The 22,728-nt window shown below is 40.4% G+C and overlaps 1 protein-coding gene across 15 annotated transcripts in view; it reads right to left on the bottom strand.

The window, feature by feature from the left end:
• The window catches only part of LOC126297568 (CLIP-associating protein 1-A), a 322,153-nt gene that overhangs the window by 175,631 nt on the left and 123,794 nt on the right, over positions 1-22,728 (bottom strand). For all 15 annotated transcript variants that reach the window (XM_049988512.1, XM_049988519.1, XM_049988524.1 and 12 more), the window contains one exon: positions 5,443-5,489. In XM_049988512.1, the coding sequence (XP_049844469.1) occupies positions 5,443-5,489 (47 nt within the window). The remainder of the gene's footprint in view (positions 1-5,442; positions 5,490-22,728) is intronic.

Below are 22,728 nucleotides of genomic sequence, written 5' to 3'. Positions count from 1 at the left end.
CCTGACCGGAATTTGAAACTGGGACCTTTGCCTTTCACAGGCAACTGCTCTACCAGTTGAGCACAACTCACAACCTGCCCTCACACCCTTACTTCTGGCAGTAGCTTATCACGTACCCTCAAAACTTCACTTAAGACTCTCCTTGTATAACTGTAAGCAAGTACCCTGGATGAGAGTGCACAGCAGGTCATTTCTTTGTGACGGGTCATTACACTTCAAATTGTGGAGTAGGGGTTGGAGAGTATACACAGTGCTAAATCTACCCTTTACACCCCTTATATGTTATGCATTCAAGGAAGTCGGCTCTTCAAGTACTCATATTCTGAACCATGTTATTGAAATTATACTCTCTACAATCCTGTATTATTATTTTAAATATTTCGCATTCTCCTAACATCAGATGGTTTGTACTACCGCACACTTCTGGTAATTAGCTATGCTTACTATGTTCCTAAAGATCTCTGAAAAACTGTCATATCTGCTTGTCAAAACTGCATGATAAGACAATGCATAACAATTTTGTGATCATCATTTGGTCTAGTAAAATTGTTGTTCAATGGTTTGTTATTTATGAATAATTATTGAGACATTTGGAGACTTTTCAATGACTTTTCTCCTCATTAAAATCCGTTCTAGTTTGGAAAAAGTTTTCTTCTAACTTATTACATTTTATCCAACACCATATCTTATCATAGTGCTCAGAAATATTAAACTATTCAGGCATTCATCTTGTGGAAGAGTATCATTTTCTGCACCACACGGGGTATACTTTGCTCAATCTCTTAGAAAATTTATCTAATAAAGAACTGTAATATGGGCCTGGAATCAATTCCCCCCCCCCCCCCCCCCCCCGCCCCCCCCCAAAAAAAGAAGGGTTAAATGGCTCTGAGAACTACTTAAACCTAACTAATCTAAGGACATCACACACATCCATTAACGAGGCAGGATTCGAATCTGCGACCGTAGCAGTCACGCGGTTCCGGACTGAAGTGCCTAGAACCGCACGGTCACTGCGGCCGGCTTCCCCTTTCCAGAGAGCTGATAAATATGCTATGCAACTCTCAAAAAGGCATCATCATTACTTTTCAGCTCATACAATAGAACTACCAACAGTAAGTGGGAATTTGCTACAGGAACTCTACTGCAAAAACTGTTACTAGCACTCAAATTACAATTAAATCATCAACCAAAATGAAGGCTGAAGCTGTTCTCTATTTGACAGTTAGTTTCCACATCACAGTGTTTAATTATGAATAGTCGTATTGGAGTTGGTTGCCTTCTCCCAACCAGTGAAGTGACTTACCCAACTACTTATAAAGAGACTTGCAGTTTAAGTGGACTCCAAACCAGAGTGCAACTTAGTGTTTTGCACATACATAAAGCATTGATAAAGGTGAAATGTAACACTAAATTACTGTAATAGTATCAAAACCAACCAGGGATTGAATACCTAACCTTTGGATTTGGAATGTTTCACTCACCCATCAATTCACATGTCAACCATTACACAACATCATAAAAATTCACAAAAATTAGCCTGGAGTTTATCTATACAATGGCGATACATGGTCACACTTCTAATAAACTGTGAGCATCAACAGGCCCAACATATTGCCAGTTTTCTTATGCCCAATGGTTTGTTTTCCCCATGGACCATCTGCTGAAAGAATAAGAAAATTAAAATATGATATTTGTGCAATATGTGTAAAAATGATGATGTAGATGTCCATGTAATATATGTGCTACAAATATCCTGCAGCACAGTGATCTAAAAAGAGCTTTGTGCAATCCACAGTTCACTGGTTCCTCCCCCCCTTGACCCCAACACATTTTGTATACCACTACTATCCTAGCTATAGAACATTTAATGCATTTTCATTCTGTTTTACCTAACTTGCCTTGGAATCAAAATAAGTCATTGTCAATGAGTTTCAATAAAGAGCCCTGACTTGAGAAAAAAATTAACAACAACCTATAATACAGCATAGTGCCATCATCAACATCCAAGGAAAGGATGGATCCTATTTGAGATTCATTCAAATAAATCTAAAATTGGTGGCCGATGGGATTTTATACAAATCATTGTGACATGCCAGAGGTGGTGCTATTGGGTCCCTAACTAGTTCGAGTACAGCCATATCTTGCAATTGTGGGGAGGGAAAACGTGTTATTTTACCCCCAAGCTACTCTGGCTAATTTGAACACATCCAGCAGTGTAAGTGGTATCTTTTTGGAAGGTATAATCCCCTTCTGGGAATCATTTCTGTGCCTCTGAATGAACATAGTCACCACAGAATTTATGAGACACCTTTTCCTAAAGTGAAGCACTGAAACAATATTTTGTGGCTAATTCAATGTTACTGAGAGTGTGGTCCATGTCTAACCCACTTCAAGCTGTTCAAAGATTCTGCCCTGAAAAAAAAGAGTCCAAATGGTGTCTTTGTCACATTACATTACTTGACACAAAAGATTATACTCGTCTCACAATGAAAAGCAAGTGCAACTGAGATAATACAAATCTAACGCACTGTTTCTCATTATCCCTGAATTGTATAGCTATTCAGAATTGCCAGTACTCTGTTACTACATAGGTAATACAACTGTTGTTTGTAGGGAAACCTTCAGTCATTTACAGTAGTTGCTACAACATTCTCTGTTCATTGTCTTCTTTTCCCAAACTATATTTAATTTTTGGACACTAGTGTAATACAAAGAAAGTATGAAGAAAATACATACATGTTAGCAAGCACTGGACATAATTCATGTGACTTGTGGCTACATCTACATCTATACCATATGTAGCTCAGGTGCAGTGACTCACTGGGGAAACTACAAGAAACAAAAGTGAATTTTTCATGAAAGAGTTCTTCTTCATACACACCATACTTCATCACATGCATGCAGTATACACTGAGGTGAGAAAAGTCCTGGGACAGTTATAAGCGCGCGCGCAAACGCACACGCACACACAGACGGTGGTAGCATTGCATATACAACACGTAAAAAGGCAGTGCACTGGCGGGGCTGTCATTTGTACTCAGGTGATTCATGTGAAAAGGTTTCGGATGTGATTATGGCCACACGAAGGGAATTAACAGACATGGAACACGTAATGGTAGTCGAAGCTCGATGCATGAGGTGTTCAGTCTCAGAAATGGTTAGGGAGTTCAATATTCCAAAACCTACAGTGTCAAGAGTGTAACGAGAATATCAAATTTCAGGCATATTACCTCTCACCATAGACAATGTAGTGGCTGCCAGCATTCACTTAATGACCGAGAGCAGCTGTGTCTGCATACAGTTGTCAGTGCTAACAAACAAGCAACACTGTGTGAAATAACCATGGAAATCAATGTGGGATGTATGATGAACGTATCAGTTAGGACAGTGTGGCAAGATGTGGCATTTATGGGCTATGGCAGCAGATGACTTACATGTGTGCCTTTGCTAGCAGCACATCAGCTGCAGCACTTTTCCTGAGATTGTGACCTATCAGTTGGACCCTAGACGACTGGAAAACCATGGCCTGGTCAGATGAGTCCCAATTTCAGTTGGTAAGAGTTGATGGTAGCGTCTGAGTGTGGTGCAGAGTCCGTGAAGCCATGGACACACGTTGTCAACAAGGCACTGTGCAAGCTAGTGGTGGCTCCATAACGGTGTGGGCTGTGTTTACAGGGAACAGACTGGGCCCTCTGGTCCTACTGAACCAATCATTCACTGGAAATGCTATGTTTGGCTACTTGGAGACTATTTGCAGCCATTCATGGATTTCTTGTTCCGAAACAGCAATGCACAATGTCACCGGGCCACTATTGTTCACAACTGATTTGAAGAACATTCTGGACAATTGAAACAAATAATTTGGCCACACAGATTGCACATCATGAATTCCATCAAACATTTACAGGCCATAATCAAAAGGTTGGCACACAAAATTCTGCACTGGCAACATTTTCGCAATTATGGACAGCTATGGGGGGCAGCGTGGCTCAATATTTCTGCAGGGGCTTCCAATACTTTGTTGAGTAAATGTCATGTCAAGTTTCTGCACTACACCAGGCAAAAGCAGGTCTGCCATGATAATACGAGATATCCCATGACTTTTGTCACCTCAGGATGTTACCAACAACTGAGGCAGTGTGAAGAAGAAACAATTGTGCTAACAGATTAATCAGTGTTACCAAAGGAAAGGATTATTGGTCAGAAGAGTTGTGTAAATTTTTAAATCAATGATCACTGAAGACTGTGCACACTGAGAATGGCACAATAAAACACAATACTACAATTAAAGGCAGTGTAGGCACGTATGCCACATAGGTAGCACAAACCACCTGAGAACACTGAAGTGTGTCAGAACAACTGATACAGTTACAGGCACTGCTTGGTGTCCTTTTCTGCAAAGAGACAGGTCTGTTAGCCACCTAGTTCTTCCAGCTTCCTTTGACCTAGATAGTAAAGTTCTAATTCAAATTGCTAAACCATAAAAGACACATATTTATTCAAAGCTTCGTGGTTGGCAACTCCAATACATGTGCGTTCAGCACCCAATGCCCAGTTACGCAGTTTGTTGTCCATTTACAATGCTGCATACTATTCCATTTCATCGTTACAGAGTCTTTGTACTGATAATGGTAGTGTCCCTCCTCCTAGAGTGCTCTGGTATTATGTTCCAGCAGAATAATGACTGATATCATGTCACTCCAACTGCCTAAGACAGACTTTTTGATCAGCAGATGCTGCTCCTTCCTTATTGATGACATTCACTTGACAGATAAATCAGGAGATACATTCGGAAATCGCTTCCCCCATATGACAGAATCAGTCTCCACACATGACCTATGGAATCACATCATAGCAACTTGGAAGTCACAGGACAACAAGGGAACATAAATATTTTAAAATCCCATGATACCCTATGAAAAACTTCTTGTTGCTACAACAGGTTCAATAACAACCAGTTCTCTTGGTAAAAATTTGTGAAGTAGTAATGAAAATAAATGTCTTGTCATTAACAATCTGTATATTAAATGATTTTTTACTGGTTCCATTATTCTAAAGCAACACTTTTCTTTAACAGCTGTGGAATTTATAAGTGAACCAGTTATCCAGCACAGGTTGGGGTACAAGGTACCCAAGTAATGAAAATTTAGAATGAGATAAGTTTTCCCATGGGATTTGCAGTTCAACCGGCAATCGAATAGTTTTGCATACAAATGAACACAGACTTTAAAACATGGCCAAATAAAGTTATCAGCAGGCAGATAGAAACATCAGGTTAAATCCACTCAATCCTTCACTGAGCAACTTCAGTGTAAATCACTGACAAAGAGCACATGAGTTGGAACATTTCAAGAGATAGGAAAATACCTTGTTAACATTATTAGATTACTAAATGTTGGAAACTGGTAGTGAAACTTTTTGTAAAAAATTTGTTATACTTACGATAGCACCAGCATCTCCATCAGGTTCATCAAAGGACCTTGCAGAATCTGAAAAATGAATTTATCATCAGTCTAACAGTTTGCAAAATTGTCAGCAGACTATCCCCCCAATTTCTTTATTGTTAATAGCATTGTTTCTTATCAAAAGCACGTGCTAAGGATCTAAGATACAGTCAAGTCCTCATTCAGCCTGTAGCTGAATCTACAACAGCAAATATTGTAAAATGCAATCCTCTAAACAGCAGCATAACAAGTTCAATTGCAAACAAGCACCAATAAGAATCCTCCACCTAGAACAGAAAGCCTAACATCAGCAGGTCAGAGCATCTTCTTTGCAGCAGTACGTACAATATAAGTACACTGTGGATTTCATCTGATGCTACTTTATCTTTCACAAAGAGTCACATCCTCCTATTGGCAATATTTTTTTTTTTTTTTTCCAGATCAACAATGAGCTAGTCATATTTAACACAGATGCCATACTGTGTGCATAAAACATTTCAACATTCACACATGGCCCAATAGGCATCTCAATGAAATCATTTGCGTGTCCTTTTGTGGATGGAGACTCCTCATAATACTCTGGACCATTTTATTTCCAGGGAACAACTGATGAATGGTCACTCACAACACTAATGGAATCAATGGAGAAATTCCACCACTAGTAATTCAATACACCCCAGAGTCCCCAGGATTATGTCATGTTCTGCACTGGACATAGTAAGCTTCTTTTCAATATGATCAGTGCTTTCATTTTAAAGTGCTCATATACACACATCGAAAAAAAGTTTTTAATGGGCTCGGTTCTGAGAGTTCCAGAACCTGTACAGAAAATTGGAATAGAGATCAACAGAAACATCATTTCCGCCATTTTTAGTGCTCATGAGAACCACACGTTGCATGTTGTACCACCATACAGGAAGACCTCCAGAGGAGATGGTCCAGATTGCTGTACACACTGGCATCTGTAATACCCAGCATCAAATCCTTTTGCATTGATGCATGTCTGTATTCATCATGGTATACTATCCACTAGTTCATCAAGGCACTGTTCGTCCAGATTGTCCCACTCCTCAACAGCGATTCAGCATAGATCCCTCCGAGTTGTTGTTTGGTCATGTCGTCCATAAACAGCCCTTTTCAATCTATCACAGGCACGTTTGATAGGGTTCATGTCTGGAGAACATGCCGGCCACTCTAGTCAAACAATGTCGTTATTCTGAAGGAAGTCATTCACAAGATGTGCATGATGGGGGCACAAATTATCGTCCATGAAGACGAATGCCTCACCAATATGCTGCCGATACAGTTGCACTGTCGGTTGGAGGATGACATACACATATCGTACAACTATTATGGCGCCTTCCATGACCACCAGCAGCGTATGTCAGTCCCACATAATGCCATCCCGAAAAGCAGGAAACCTCCATCTTGCTGCACTCACTGGACAGTGTGCCTAAGGCGTTCAACCTGACCGGGTTGTCTCCAAACACATCTCTGATGATTGTCTGGTTGTAGGCACATGCTATACTCGTTGGTGAAGAGAATGTGATGCCAATCCTGAGCAGTCCATTCGGCATGTTGTTAGGCCCATATGTACTGTGCTGCATGGTGTCATGGTTGCCAAGATGGACCTCACAATGGACGTCAGGATTGAAGTTGCGCATCATGCAGCCTATTGCATAAAGTTTCAGTCATAACACAACATACTGTGGCTGCAAGAAAGCATTATTAAACATGGTGGCATTGCTGTCAGGGTTCCTCTGAGCCATTATATGTAGGTAGCAGTCATCCATTGCAGTAGTAGCCCTTGGGCAGCTTGAGCGAGGCATGTCATCGACAGTTTCTGTCTCTCTGTATCTCCTCCGTGTCCAAACAACACTGCTTTTATTCACTCCGAGATGCCTGAACACTTCCCTTGTTGAGAGCCCTTCCTGGCACAAAGTAACAATGTGGACACGATCAAACTGCAGTATTGACCGTCTAGGCATGGTTGAACTGCAGACAACATGAGCTGTGCACCTCCTTCCTGGTGGACTGACTGGAACTGATCGACTGTCTGACCTCCTCCGTGTTAACAGGCACTGCTCATGCAAGGTTGTTTACATCTTTGGACGGGTTTAGTGACATCTCTGAACATTCAAAGCGACTTTGTCTGTGGTACAATATCCACAGTCAATGTCTATCTTCAGGTGTTCTGGGAACTGGTGGAATGCAAAACTTTTTTTGATGTGTGTATAACATAACACAAATTAAGTTTATAACACAAGTAAGTTTAAGAAAGACATCTGCCATTGATGATTTACCGCTTGCCAGTAAATTGGTAAATCCTGTCGGTCTCCTCGATAACCAGTTACTCAGATTGTGAGTTACCTGCATATAAATCCAAAACTGCTTTGGTCAAATTGAAAGAGATCTCGCTGTTCTTGAATATTACAATATTATGAAAAGGAAAGTTTCTACTCGTGTAGCAACTTTCCTTTTCATAATATTATTACATTCCATCCTAGATTTTCCATTGTTTGTTCTTGAATATTCATGCATAAACACTCTAAAGGGCAGAATACAGATTCAATACTACACATAGAGCCGACAGAATGCAGCTAGCATTTTGTGTCATGAAGAATTGCTATTGCATGGTTAATGGCTCACACCATCTTGGCTAAGATACAAACAGGACTTCTCCTGAAAGTGAATGAATTTATATTCAATTGAGAATATTGGACCTATCAACCTAATGACATAGATGTGTCATCTTTAGATTATAGCAGTATATTCATGTTCTGTCTAATCTATTCCCAACCTGTCACTTAGTCACTCATGAACCACACCTGAGTCTTTGTAGTCCTTGCAAGAACATAAGGACTCTCATTAAACCCGGGACCAAAAAAACTAGCAAAACATCAAAAGTGAAGGGGTCAGCTGTTTTCATCATCACATTAATATGTGAGAATAAGGAAATTGAAACTGATGTAAAGTCTCTTCTGAAGAAAAATATAAATAATAGTACCTAGTCATCTCTCCAGGCAGGTAAACTGTAAGGTAGAAGTTGAAAAATCACCACCAAACAAGACTTATTCCAAAGCACTCCTCACCTACAAGAATATGATATGGTGTGATGGCAAAATAGATACTCAAATAATTATTTCACTGAGTAAACTGTTGTCTTGAGTAAAATGTGGGGTGGTGGTGGTGGTGGTGGTGGTGGTGACTAACCTAAGGAAATCATATACTGTTTCTCTCAATCAAAGACAAAACACTCATACAGTGCCAGTGCAGGAAAGCCTCCAATATACACTCCTCCCACGCAATATTATTATGATAGGTAATTACATAATCCAAAGAAATATCTGCAAAGATTAATGGTGTTCCTTGGTGGCACTCTGCAATGCACCTGATTCTCTTTATTCACATAGCCATACCTACTTGAAGACATTTAATCTTATGATGGCTTCAGAGGGAAACTTTAATTGTGCTAAGACAGGAAAGCTGTAATGTCCCTTGAGGACATAGGTAAAATGTTGATTTCTACAATATCTTAGGCACCTGAGCCAGATCTGCTGGTAAGGCAGATTATAACCCGAACAGAAAACATTCAGTTGTATACCTCAAAGGTGTTTAATGCAAAGTGTATAACTGTGACAATTCAAATGTACCAGCTGTTGGTACAACTGTTAATACATTTGTATTTCTTGCCTCAGCAGCTTTCAGGTACATTTTCATTAAGGATATTCACTATTTTCTCAGTCACTGTAATTGTCAGTGTTTACTTTTCATGATGTAGTGAGTGTGTGCGTGTGTGTGTGTGTGTGTGTGTGTGTGTGTGTGTGTGTGTGTGTTTGTTTTAGAGAGAGAGAGAGAGAGAGAGAGAGAGAGAGAGAGAGAGAGAGAGAGAGAAGGTTTGTATGTGAAGACTTTGTTGAAGGATGAAATCTGAAACTTCTGAGAATTTTTAGATTCTTGGTCATTTACACATTTCCGTGATACACATTATAGCTGTGGCTATCATCTACTGCTGCAACTTTCAACATTAAGCAACTATTAGGAACAGTGTAAGGGCTTCGGTTTCCAATTATAAATTTAATTACCCTCAAAGATGCTAGTTAACAAAAATAAAGAGAGCAATGTAAATAATGAACAATTGTGTGCACTGTTTACACTGTGTGGCACATTATCACTGCCACTTTCATCAGAATGTAGCGCAAAGGGTTCTTACACAGCAGAATACAGTCAAAAGCTTTAAGGGTGTAAATTCCAAAATAGGTTGCAAACGATGCAACAGAAAGGTATCCCTTCCCACAACAGCAGCAACTTGAATGTCAACAGGGTGCTACAACACAAGCACTTCTAGCAAAACTGAGAATTAAGTTTGGCCTTACCCAATTTATTTCTCTTCTGAAATGTTGAAGAAATCAAACAAAGGCATTTTTTGTTCTTTGATTTAGCAGGGAGAATCTATACAATGTTTCTAAACAACCTTGACAAAGAGGAATATTGTGGTCACTATGTGATTTAAGAATGTGCCTCACTTCCTCAGTCTTTCCCTCACATTAATGCACAGACAACATTGGAGTCCCTTCATTCATTTATAACAAAACAGTCTTCAAACACAGTGAGCTGATTATGCAGTAGTTATTTTTTGTGGCTCACTTCTGGGACCTAGTCTGAGACGGTATATAGAGTCAAATAACACATCTATCAATATTCACATCTCACAGATGTGGTATGATTGAAAGGAGGAGCAGTGATCCCAAGAGGAACAGCAGAAGAATAGATTTATATGGAGAATGTAACATGTTTAACCTTGTCATTCAATATGTAATGAGGTGATACACAGGGTAAGTCTAAACTGTACCATGGTTGTCTGCTGAGTGTTTTTATATACGGAACCTTGTTAGAGAGTAATGAGCTATGCCTGTCATCCTAAAATCCTTCGTGAAACCACTGCGTGCAGAATGCCTGCACACCAGTGCTAACACATTTAAAATAGAATGTATATTGTGTTGGTAAAATACAAAATGTTTCCTTTGACTCGGGGTTCATTCTGTTCACAAAACATGTTGTACGGCAAGTTACTGTCTTACATGATTAAGACTCCAATGAGACTGGAAAAGCCAGCTATGCATATGTAAACCAATCCATGTTGTATCACTACATATACACAACTAAAACTAATTAATAAATGAAACCCAAAACAACACTGATCAGTTCAAATTGAAATTTGGCAGTGAAGTGGAAATAACTGTTTTGTTAATAGCAAGTACCAAGAATCAATGGAAATATTTTCTTTACAAACCAACACACATTCTACATCACATGTATCATTCTAAATCGCATTATCTTAAACTGTGTTCTGATAATCTCAGTATATTATAAAGTTCTGGCAGCTATGTGGCACCTGCTGTTATTTTTTAGCAATACAATAACCAACAAAAACAACATAAGCTCTCCTAAAGCAACTGAATGGATGAAGAGTGATGAGTATTATTACCGCCTTACATGCCTTGCATGTCATTCTTACCAGTGGACTATTCTCACACAACTGGGATATAAGGTACAAACACAAAAGCACAAGTATGTATTTTGCATTAACTGTCTCATTTCCTTCAAGCACATGCATCACACATTCCTATGATGTTTATATCAAAATTTTAAAGGATGAACCAAAACTTGAAAGCTGGAGATAAGATTTTTTAAAGTTGAGAACAGTAGGACTTTATTCTATAGAACAGCTAACAAATGGCAGTATGAGGTGTAAATGTAATACCCACAAGAGGAGTTGTGAAGATGGCTGCTCCATTGAAGCTATGTATAATGGAGACATTTTGTGTAGTTAAGGCATAAACCCGCTGAAACACATCACAGGATGTAATTGCCGCAATGTGATTCATGCATGGTACACTCAGTCCACAAGCTGCAACAATTCTGTGGCAGAAATACCAGATACCGGAAGTGATCCAGACAGTAGTGATGCCAAGAACATACAAATAAAAAAGTCAGAATGTAGTAGCAAAGGAAATCATCACACATGGTGACAGTAAAGTCCAAAAGCATGCTGCTATCTGAAGAAAGTATTGTATTAAATTCTTAAAAATCAAGTTTGGGTTGAAAAAAGTAAAACCTAAATTGTAACTCTTTTCCCTAGTTTCTTGTATTTTCTAGTTATCTACAATGTGCAGGGCACTTTGAACTCAAAATAATCATGTAACAATCTAACATTTATTGACAACTATTTCTAATAAAATCTTATGTTCCTCAAATTTAGACATGTGCAATTGTTCCCGGTGGTCTATGCCCCATTAGTGAGATACACCTCCATTGCCCAGAAACTCATCACAGGCAAAAGGAAAAAGCTTCCAAACTAGATGAGTGCTTAAATTGTTGGCCTCATCAGTACTTATTCCAAAACTGTATTTCACAATGAAGAGATTGTTTCGAAATGCCTTCACTTTTCTGAGCAAATAAACTGCAGTATCAATCAATGTACTGATATACTTTTCAGTAAAATGTTTCATGCACTGCTGTTTCACTTTTTCTCGGTCATTTAATAAACACGAAATGTTGATATTCTCATAAACACGATATGTTGCTTTTCTCATAAATAGGATGTGTTGCTATTCTCATAAACACTAAATGTTGCTTTTCTCAGTCCCAATTTCAGCTCTTTTCATGTCTCATATATTCCTGGTAACTATGTTTTGAGTTATGCTGTTCATAGCTACTATAAATGTTGCACAGATTTGGTCCACTAACAATGTCACTAGATACTGAACAGATTATTTGATTTCTTTTTTCATAGCAAATATACTCCAACCCCCATTAATCTTGGAAATAGTGATGTTAGTCATCAATTCTGTGAGGCCACAGAACAAGACTGTAGATGCAACCCCTCTCCCCGCAGTTTCTCTCATACAATGTTCCACTTATTAACCACAGTCAAGTCCAAATCCGAAAGCAGGATCATCAATGAAGTACAACACTTGACACTGAAAGCACATTGATTAGACACCAACACAAAGACAGATAAGAACTGCCTCCAGCATGGAGTATGTTCTTAGTTACATGAACATCAAATATTGTAGAATATGCACGGATTAAAAACATAAAAATTTTCAAGAACATACTAGAAATGATAAACAAATATTTGACAGTGATTGGAATTGAATTAGTGACCCACAGGACATCAGCCAGCAATGTTAACGTCTACTCCACACAAGATGCAGCACAGTTCATGGCATTACTCCCTCTGCTGGAAAAACGGTGATCTGCTGTTTCAGAAGTTCTCACTGGAGCCAATAACAGCACCCTAGATCTAGATCTTATCACTAGTCCTCTGTATGGCAGCTCTGGAGGATCCTCAGTTTCAGATCGCATTGTCACATCCTCTCCACTATGATAAGTGTCGAAGGTAATCTCTCCCATTGTCACTTTGTGATCTTCGAGTAGGCTTTCAGTTTCCTTAAACAATGAGCAACCATTGTTGATCTGTGCCTCAGAACTGTAGCAGCACTTCATACAAAAAGATGGAGATGTCACTGTACTTTTGTCTTCTTGATGAACGGTCATAACCATGAACTTTGTACACGACATCTGGCAAGGGACGAAGGATACGATACCATCCAAAGTAGCATTTTAGTAACATTTCCAACAGTACCACTTTCCACACTAGCCTAAGAGTACATAGCATGTTTCCCAGGCTATACATCATGGCTGTTGCATGGTGTCATAGCTCTCTTCATCATTCCACAGGGCATCCAAGGAATGTATGGGAGCAAGCTGCCTTGCTTCTTTGGTCCTGGTAATGAAGCATTTCACAAAGTCATCCCGAGTATCACTGGTTAAAATGAGAACAGTATATCACTTGTCACTTAGGCCTCACAAGTATGGAGCAGAAAGAATGGTGTGAAGCCTGTAGTGTCTTGCCTTGCTATTTAATGTGCAAATGTCATTATGAGCAGTATCCTTATCTCAAGCTCTCTATTCACTGAGAACATATTTGCCAATGTCTTATTAAAGCATTTCCTGAGGACATTTGGCTGTAAGTGGTAGGTAGTTCTCATCCTGTGATTCATGTTACAACACGAAATTATTTCTTAAAATAGTCTCGAGTGGAAAATTTTCCCATGATCAGAGATCTAATCTGTGCTTTAAAATGATGTCTTTTACGAAGAACCTTGCAATTCCATGAGCTCTGGCAGTCAGCACAGCTTTCGTGACAGTATAGATGGTGAGGCAGTCAGTGCAAGAGTATTATTCGCCATTTCCTCCTAAAAGACTTAGGGAACCTCCCTAAGTGGTCACTTCCAATCTGGTTGAATGGCGCTACTGTAGACAGAAATGATACCCTATTCCCTGGAGGTAACTGCAGCAGTTGCTTCTGATGTTGGCATACATGGAGTGGCTCACATAGTGCCTAATGGATCAGTAGAGAGAAACAGCCAAACCAGTCAACAATATTCAGCTCTGCACCATTGACGAAGAATCGTGCTTTGCTGCTATTAATAAACTATGCAGTGAAGGACACTGCTGTTGAAGTACCAATACGATTTGGCGTAACAGAGGAACGTTGACAAATGTTAGTCATTCTGTGTCAAGTTTGGATGTTTTCTGATCCATAGTGGAGAAAAGAAATACCATATAACACATGGCAAAATACTACATGAAGACCAGGGATCAGAAACAAATTAGCCAGAGCTTGTGTAGGGTGTCGCCGGCTGAATAACTTAGGTACAGTTCTAGTGTAAATGCAGTAAGGTGCTGAAAAGATGATAGACTATGCATATGGAGTACTCTCCAAGACCAAAAGAAACTGCTCTACAACTGATAAAGAGTGTTGTGCAGTTGTTTGGACCATCAGCAAGTTCCGGCCATATATATTTTACAAACAATTCATCATTGTGACGAACCAGCATTCTCTATGCTGGCTGACGAGTATAAAGGATTTATTGGGTCAGCAGGTGAGATGGACTCCATTTCAGGAGTGTAATGTTACAGTGGTATACAAAATCGCAGCAGCACGGATAAATATCAGTCATCACTACTATTAAGTGATTTTGCTGTTGAACAGGGGGAAGATCCAGCTTTGCTAACTATAGAAACCTCAAAGGTAGGCGACGGTACCAAAGGAGCCGCCAATAGAAACCTCGTAGGTAGAGGACTGTACCAAAGGAGACACAAATTGTTAAATGAAACATTGTATAAGAGGAACTGTGATCCAGTGGAGCAGAAATTGTTGCTTCTCATCCCAGTTCATATATGGACAGCTAGCTTGAAGTATTTGCATGACACTCCAACATCCATTAAACAGAATCAGATACTGATATCACTTGGCCAGTGATATCAGTATCTGATTCTGTTTAAAGTCTTCACGAATCCCTGGTGAATGGATGTTGGAGTGTCATGCAAATACTTCAAGCTAGCTGTCCATATATAAACTGGGATGAGAAGCAACAATTTCTGCTCCACTGGGTCACAGTTCCTCTTATACAATGTTTCATTTAACAATTTGTGTCTCCTTTGATACAGTCCTCTACCTTCGAGGTTTCTATTGGCAGCTCCTTTGGTACAGTCCCCTACCTTTGAGGTTTCTATAGTTAGCAAAGCTGGACCTTCCCCCTGTTCAACAGCAACATCACTTAATAGTAGTGATGACTGATATTTATTCGTGCTGCTGCGTTGCTTCACAGGATTCCTTGACAGGCAGGTGGTGGACTCGTGTTTGCATCTGATTTTGTATACCACTGTAACATTACACTCCTGAAATAGAGTCCATCTCACCTGCTGACCCAATAAATCCTTTACACTCGTCAGCCAGCATAGAGAATGCTGGTTAGTCACAATGATGAATTGTTTGTAAAATATATATGGCCGGAACTTGCTGATGGTCCAAACAACTGCACAACACTCTTTATCAGTTGTAGAGCAGTTTCTTTTGGTCTTGGAGAGTACTCCATATGCATAGTCTATCATCTTTTCAGCACCTTACTGCATTTACACTAGAACTGTACCTAAGTTATTCAGCCGGCGACACCCTATACAAGCACTGGCTAATTTGTTTCTGATTCCTGGTCTTGTAGTATTTTGCCATGTGCCATATGGTATTTCTTTTCTCCGCTATGGATCAGAAAACATCCAAACTTGACACAGAATGACTAACATTTGTCAACGTTCCTCTGTTAGGCCAAATCCTATTGGTAGTTCAACAGCAGTGTCCTCCACTGAATAGTTTGTTAATAGCAGCAAAGCATGATTCTTTGTCAATGGTGCAGAGCTGAATATTGTTGACTGGTTTGGCTGTTTCTTCGCATATACCTTTAGGGATGAGTTGTCACTGATTGTGACAATCAGCGATCCAACAACATTGTTCTTAACCACATGCAAGGTTTATGACTGCCATTGGAATATGGGTTTCTTCTGCTTGCAATCAACAAAAGCTTCACTGTTTAACTGAGGATATAGATTTACGACTGGAATTTATCCATTAAAGATGGTGAGATAATGTCTTCGATGGCGAGCAACCACCCAAGCAATCTTTGCAGCTTCATCAATCTGGAGCTCTAGGTCTTTCAGAGTCAATGGCTGCTTGTGATGTCTGCAAGAAGTCTGGTCCAGAGTAACATTATGAGTAGATTCTATTAAAACAACACACAAAGGGTTGTGTTCCATTATTACATTATTAACAGTTATTATAGCAACAGAGGTTCCTGTCAGTTGGATGTATTTCCCATTTGTGGCCCTCAGCACAGTCACTTATGTATTAAGAAATACAATCATCTCTAGCTGTCAATTATAAGCAGTCACCATTATGAAAAAATAAGCCTGAGTCGACTAGTACCCAGACAGGCTGGCCGTTAATGACACCAATGAGATTTCCTGTCATCTTTGTAACAGTCAATCACAGAGGGTTTTCTCACCTCTGTAAGTGGCTGCCTTGCTTAAGTTTTCCTGAGGTCAGTGGCAAGACAAGCAGATGCCATCTCTGTACAGTGATGGGGAATGGCTATGACATGTTAAGGAGCAACCTCGTCCAGGGTCTGGTGAAAAGGCTTCATCCCACAGGTTGACTATAATCATCTGCAGCTGACTGGTGTGAATACGACTGTTGAGATGGTTGACGTCTTGTAACACAATGGTCATTGAACACTCGTCATCTTTTCTCTGCAGTAGTGTACAAGTCTGTGGCATCCACAGTGGAAATACACTGGTCAGGAGTTTGTTGTACCTGCATTGGCTGGATGCTGGGTAGTTGTTTGATGGTTGCAGCATACGCCTGAGTTCGCCGAGTTCACTCTTCACAGCAGTAACACATCACTTCCATAACATCCATACAACGTCATGTTCCATGAATGGACTTTTCATGATTATTCCGAAGGAAGTTTCATTGAAAGGAATGTTCACTTTACTTTAATTTTTTATTTAGCTGGCAATCTTAAAGTTGACCTCGTCGTCTTACTTTCAGGATATAACTTAGGTCTCCATGTTTGGCTGTACAATAAAATGTACTATTCCCAGGTTTGTCAAGTTGATGGTTTGTTGGAGGTCAAATAAAGCAGATTTTTTCACTAAATCTTCTGTATTCAAAAATTCGTAGAAACTAGTTCACAAGAAGTTTCTCAAAAGGTTCCACAAGAGAATTTTTTCCACCAACAAATGTTGCTACTTTATACAACCATCTTTCCAGCACTCCATCATACAAGCACTCTTCTCACCAGATGCCAACAAGTAGTAGTACAGAGAAGACATCAGAGGCAAAGAAATTTAAATGATTTACATAATTGTCAAAGATGTTCTTTCGATTACCTGGTTTATAATTAAACATATTTTGGTAACACAGATTTACAGATTTTAATACTAAAGCTTCAAAAATCATCCAACAGTTCAGTATAAAATAATAAATTTTAGTTAACACAGTTTTGTACGAACTTTTTACTTATAAATGAAATTACTGATACCCACTGCTATCAATGTCTTAAGAATATGTATCAGGCTTGATTGCATCACTTGGCACATTCGATTGGCAGTGGAAATTGGTGCTAAAGTTAGAAACACCTCTTGCTCAGTGTTCTTTATTACCTCGTGGCATATGGGATCGAAATTCACGGCTGCTATCTCTCGCTTACTCAGTCTGACAGTTCCGGCTGCTCATAAACTGCTGTACCTCTTCTGTCACTACCTAAAATAAGAGTGAGCCGAGGTCATGGTGGTCTTCTGCAATGGCCATAGGGACCAAATTTAGGGTTTCATCATACCTCTTTCGTCCAGCTCTTTTCTGTAGCATTGTTTTGATGTGCTGGAATCACTGGATGAATTCCTCTGTTGATGTGACATGCTTTACCAGAAAAACTTTGTACATAGCTTCCGCACGTCTTTTCATAAAATATTATATTTCGTCGAGTTCTGTCATATTCCAATTCACAATGTGACGTAGGTCCAAAACATGCTACATGTAGGACTACATCATTTTCCCATGACACTGAACTCTGTTCATTTGTTGTTCTGCTGGCGGACTGACTGCAAATGTTTTCTTCAGTTCAGCCTGGAATTTGTCTAAGCTATCAAGTTTCTCTTCGTTGTTCTCGAACTATACCTGGACTGTATCTTCCACATAAAAGTACACATCTGGCAAACACATTGTGTCATCCCTCCTGTTGTATTTGGTAACTCAGTCGAATCTTTTCAACCATTTCATCAAGTCCTTACCAGCGTCCCTGGAAGACACTGATAGAGGCTTTATGTGCAGGTGACTTACTGCCGTTTTGGAATTCAGTGTACAGATCTTATGAACAATGTACTGCTTGTATTCCAATTCCTATCCACGCATGCAATGGCTTTTACATCGCCTAGTTAGAGAGACAGTGATGTAGATGTTTTGAAATACCGCGTGTCTCCACCAAACAATGTCACATTGTAACCACAATCATGTCCAAATCCAAACACAAGGTTGTCAGTGAAGTACACATTTAGCATTGAAAGCACATTTATTATGGACACCACATACATACAGAACAGAGCTACCTCCTAAACAGACAGTGCTGCTACTCACACAAACATAAAATATTTGGGAACATGATAAAATTACACACATAAGTAATTCTGAGACTCTTCTAGAAATCATAAATACTAAATAACAAATATTTGCTGGCGATTAGATTTGAACTGGTGACCCACAGCATAGCACGCCACTCAGCAGCACCAACCGCTACTCCACATTGCATGCAGGACAGTGCAGCATTGTTATCAGTTTTGGTTTAATAAGACTGAGCTACAAACTCTTCTTTACCCAGCCTTAATCTGCCACAATGTAATCTATATCCTTTTACGCAAATGAACTATCATATGAGGAGCAAAGATGTGAATTATTTTTCTTAACTCAAATGAAGATTAATTTAACTGCAGTTTTGATATCATCGTGACATACTCCTTCTCCTAATCACGGCGAAATTTTCCATTTACTACCAGCACTAGGTTTTGATAAAGGCAAGCTCAACATAAAGGGCTAGAATAAATCAATAATCATTATGTAGAATACAACAATATAACCTCTCAATAAAAATTAATACTTTTCTTGATCACTAACATACTGCATATTCAACAACTACATCAATTAATAAGTGTAATATAAATAAAAAGCAAACCAATCATACTAAATATGGAATATGATTGTCTTTCATACCCACTCTACTGACTACACTTTTTCTTCAGAGATTTTCATATTTCCATATTAGTGAAAGAGGCACTGAAATTATTTCCAATTCAATGAAGAGTTGAAAAAGCAGTGCTTGAATGGATCCCATTCAAGTCAGTGACGAGTTGGAAAAGCAGTGCTTCAGTGGATCCCACCACAATCAAAATACTTCTTTATTTTCTTTTAGAATCTCTTCACTTGCAAATCAATGTATCGATGCAATACTACACAATAAGGGGACTACACCAAGGAGTGAATTACATAATGTCTACATGCAATAAAGTGACAAACAGAATATAACTTAAGTATTAAATGTAGCAACTGAAGTATATAACTCATCTAAAAGTAAGGCTTTTGTTGCCTTTTACTGTATACCAGATGCAAGGAAAAAACTGAAGCATTAGCAGGATTGATCTGCTGATTGTGTTTTGAGAAACATAGCTGCCAAAATGGGATATGCCAATTCCACATACGTTGCCAAATGAATGGCAGTGACCTGTTCATTAGCAACTTTGCATATTGACCTTACTTATTCAGCCACATTTGTACCTCAGTCTGCATACAAGAGAATAAACAGGAAAAACTACTTCTTCTAGAAGTGGCTTCTTCCTCACTTTTCATGACACCCTACATGCTCACATGCTGTTTTTATTAGGGGCTTCATACAACATATTACATACGCTTCAGGTTTTTGTAATATACTGCATAATACATCACAGATTCCAACATTTATAAGGTACTTTCATATCTTAAATGGCACAAATTGATTGAAAGCACACCGGTGGGGAAAACTTAAGGGTGAAAGTAACTTTTGCATGATGTGTCACTGTCAAGTAATATAGCTCCATGAAACTTGGACCATACATAGCAAGTACTGCTACAGTAGAGAAGGTAGCTGAAAGAAACACGAAATGAGATGAGCAGAAATAACACTAATTCCAAGACAATAATTACACTGAATTCACCATGACTCATGACAGTCCCCTGAGCATTCCAAAGGTGGGACATGGTTCTTAATATGGTGTCTGACCATCACGGATAGCGATACATGCTCTGCAGCGTGCTCCGATGCTGGCTACAAAGTTCATAAGGACTTCTTGCAGTAGTGTGTTCCATTCCTCCACTAGCACAGCTGACAATTGCTCAATGGTTGTTGGTGTACATGGAAGTGCTGAAATACATCTCTCCAACACATCCAGCACAGCTCAGTGGGGAAGGGGAAGGCCAGTCCATTCACCAAATATCCTCTTGTTCCAAGCCCATCTCCAGAAGTGGTTTCCGCGTAGCCTGTGTGGCCAGCCTGTCTGCAAGTTCATTGCCTGGGATGCCGACGTGTCCTAGGGTCCAGACAAACACCAAGGAAAGACTGGACCATTCCAGGGTATAGATGGACTCCTGGATGGTAACTACCAAAGGATGGCGATGGCGAGGGTAGCACTAGTCGATAGATTGTAAGCTGCTCAGGGAGTCAGTACAGAGGAGAAACAACTCACCAGAGCATGAACGGATGTGCTCAAGTGCACGAGATAGGACCACCAGCTTTGCAACAAATACACTACAGCCATCTGGTAAGGAATGCCGTTCAATATGGCTACTGTGAATGTAGATGAAGCCAACATGACCATCAGCCATCGAGCCATTGGTGGAACACCACTCTACAGCCCCAGAACACTTCAAGAATCGAGAGGAAGTGACAGCGGAGAGCCTCAGGGTTAACGGAGTCCTTATGGTCACACGAAAGGTCCAGGCGAAGCTTCAGCCTAGGGCTACACCATTGAGGTGTACATGAATGGACCTCGAGGAGAGGTGGTAAAGGCAAGGGCTCCAGTTCAGTCAGAAGCGATCGCACACGAACTGCAGCCGTTAGCCCTGATCTGGACCGCCTATGCAGGAGAAGAACCGTCGTGGTGGTGAAAACAAGACAGTAACTAGGATGTTCAGGAGAGCTATGAATGTGTGCAATGTAACTGGTGAGCAGTTGCGCAAATCAAATCTTCAATGGAGGGACTCCAGCTTCCACCAGTACACTGGTCACCAGACTCGCCCTAAAAGCTCCTGTCGTTAGGAAAACTCCGCAATGGTGTAAAGGGTCAAGCAACCGCAATGCTGAGGGCACCGCTGAACCATAAATAACACTCCCATAGTCAAGGCTGGATTGAACATGAGCTCTGTAGAGCTGCAGCAGCATGGAGCGATCTGCACGCCAGTAGGTGTTGCTCAGGCAGCATAGGGCATTGAGGTGCTGCGAACACTTTCATTTAAGCTGAAGAAAATGAGGAAACCAAGTCAAACGAGTGTCAAAAACCAGGCCTAAGAATCGATATGTCTCGATGACAGTTAGCGCATCGTCATTAAGGGAAAGTTTTGGTTCTGGATGAATGGTACGATGCTGACAGAAATGCATGACACATGTCTTCACGACTGAAAACTGGAAGCCATGGGCTAGATCCCAGGACTGCGCCCTGTGGATGCCTACCTGTAGGTACCACTCAGCAACACCTGTACTGGTGGAGCAGTACGAAATGCAGAAGTCGTCTGCATACAGAGAATGTGAGACAGATGGCCCTATAGCTGCTGCTAGACCATTAATGGCCACTAAAAATAGACACACACTCAATACAGAGCCCTGCGGGACTCCATTCTCCTAGATATGGGGGAAACTATGAGAGGCACCAAGATGGACACAGAAAGTATGGAACAACAGGAAATTTTGGATAAAAATCGGGAGCGGGCCTTGGAGACCCCACTCCTATAATCTGGCAAGGATATGATGTCGCCAGGTGGTGTCATACACATTTCGTAAATGAAGAAAGACGGCACCCAGGTGTTGGCGTCTGGAAAAGCCTGTTCAGATAGCAGACTCGAGGGACACAAGATTATGAGTGGTAGAAAGACCCTGGTGGAAGCCGCTCTGCCATGGAGCCAGTAGGCCATGTGACTAACCGCCGACACGCCATACGTTCCAGCAGCATGGAAAGAACATTGGTGAGGCTGATGGGCCAATAGCTATCCACATCAAGCGGATTTTTACTGGGTTTGAGCACTGGAATGACGGTGCTCTCAATCCATTGCGATGAAAAGATGCCATCGCACCAGATCCGGTTGAAGATGATGAGGAGATGTTGCTTGTAGTCAGAGGAGAGATGTTAAATCATCTGACTGTGGATCCGATCTGGCCCAGGAGCTGTGTTGGGGCAATGTGCAAGGGCACTGACGAGCTCCCACTCTGTATATGGGGCGTTATAAGATTCACTGTGGCATGTAGTGAAAGAGAGAACTTTCCCTTCCAGCCGCTGCTTAAGAGTGCGAAAGGCTGGGGGTAATTCTCCGATGCAGAGGCTCAAGCATGGTGCTCAGCAAAGTGCTCGGCAATCACGTTTGTGTCAGTAGAGAATATGTCATTTATGTTAACACTGGGAACACCTGTTGAGGGTGTGGTACCCGAAAACACGTTTTATCTTTGCCCAGACTTGGGAAGGCGACGTATGGCACCCAATGGTCGAGATGTATCTCTCCCAATACTCCTGCTTCTGTCATCTGACAGGTTGGCAAACGCGGGCATGGAGCCGTTTAAAGGCTATGATGTGCTCCAGGGAAGGGTGC

The sequence above is a fragment of the Schistocerca gregaria genome, chromosome X, assembly GCF_023897955.1.
Source record: "Schistocerca gregaria isolate iqSchGreg1 chromosome X, iqSchGreg1.2, whole genome shotgun sequence".
NCBI lineage: Eukaryota > Metazoa > Arthropoda > Insecta > Orthoptera > Acrididae > Schistocerca > Schistocerca gregaria.
The sequence above is the reverse complement of the archived record's forward strand: the minus strand, read 5'-3'. Positions and strand labels throughout refer to the sequence as shown.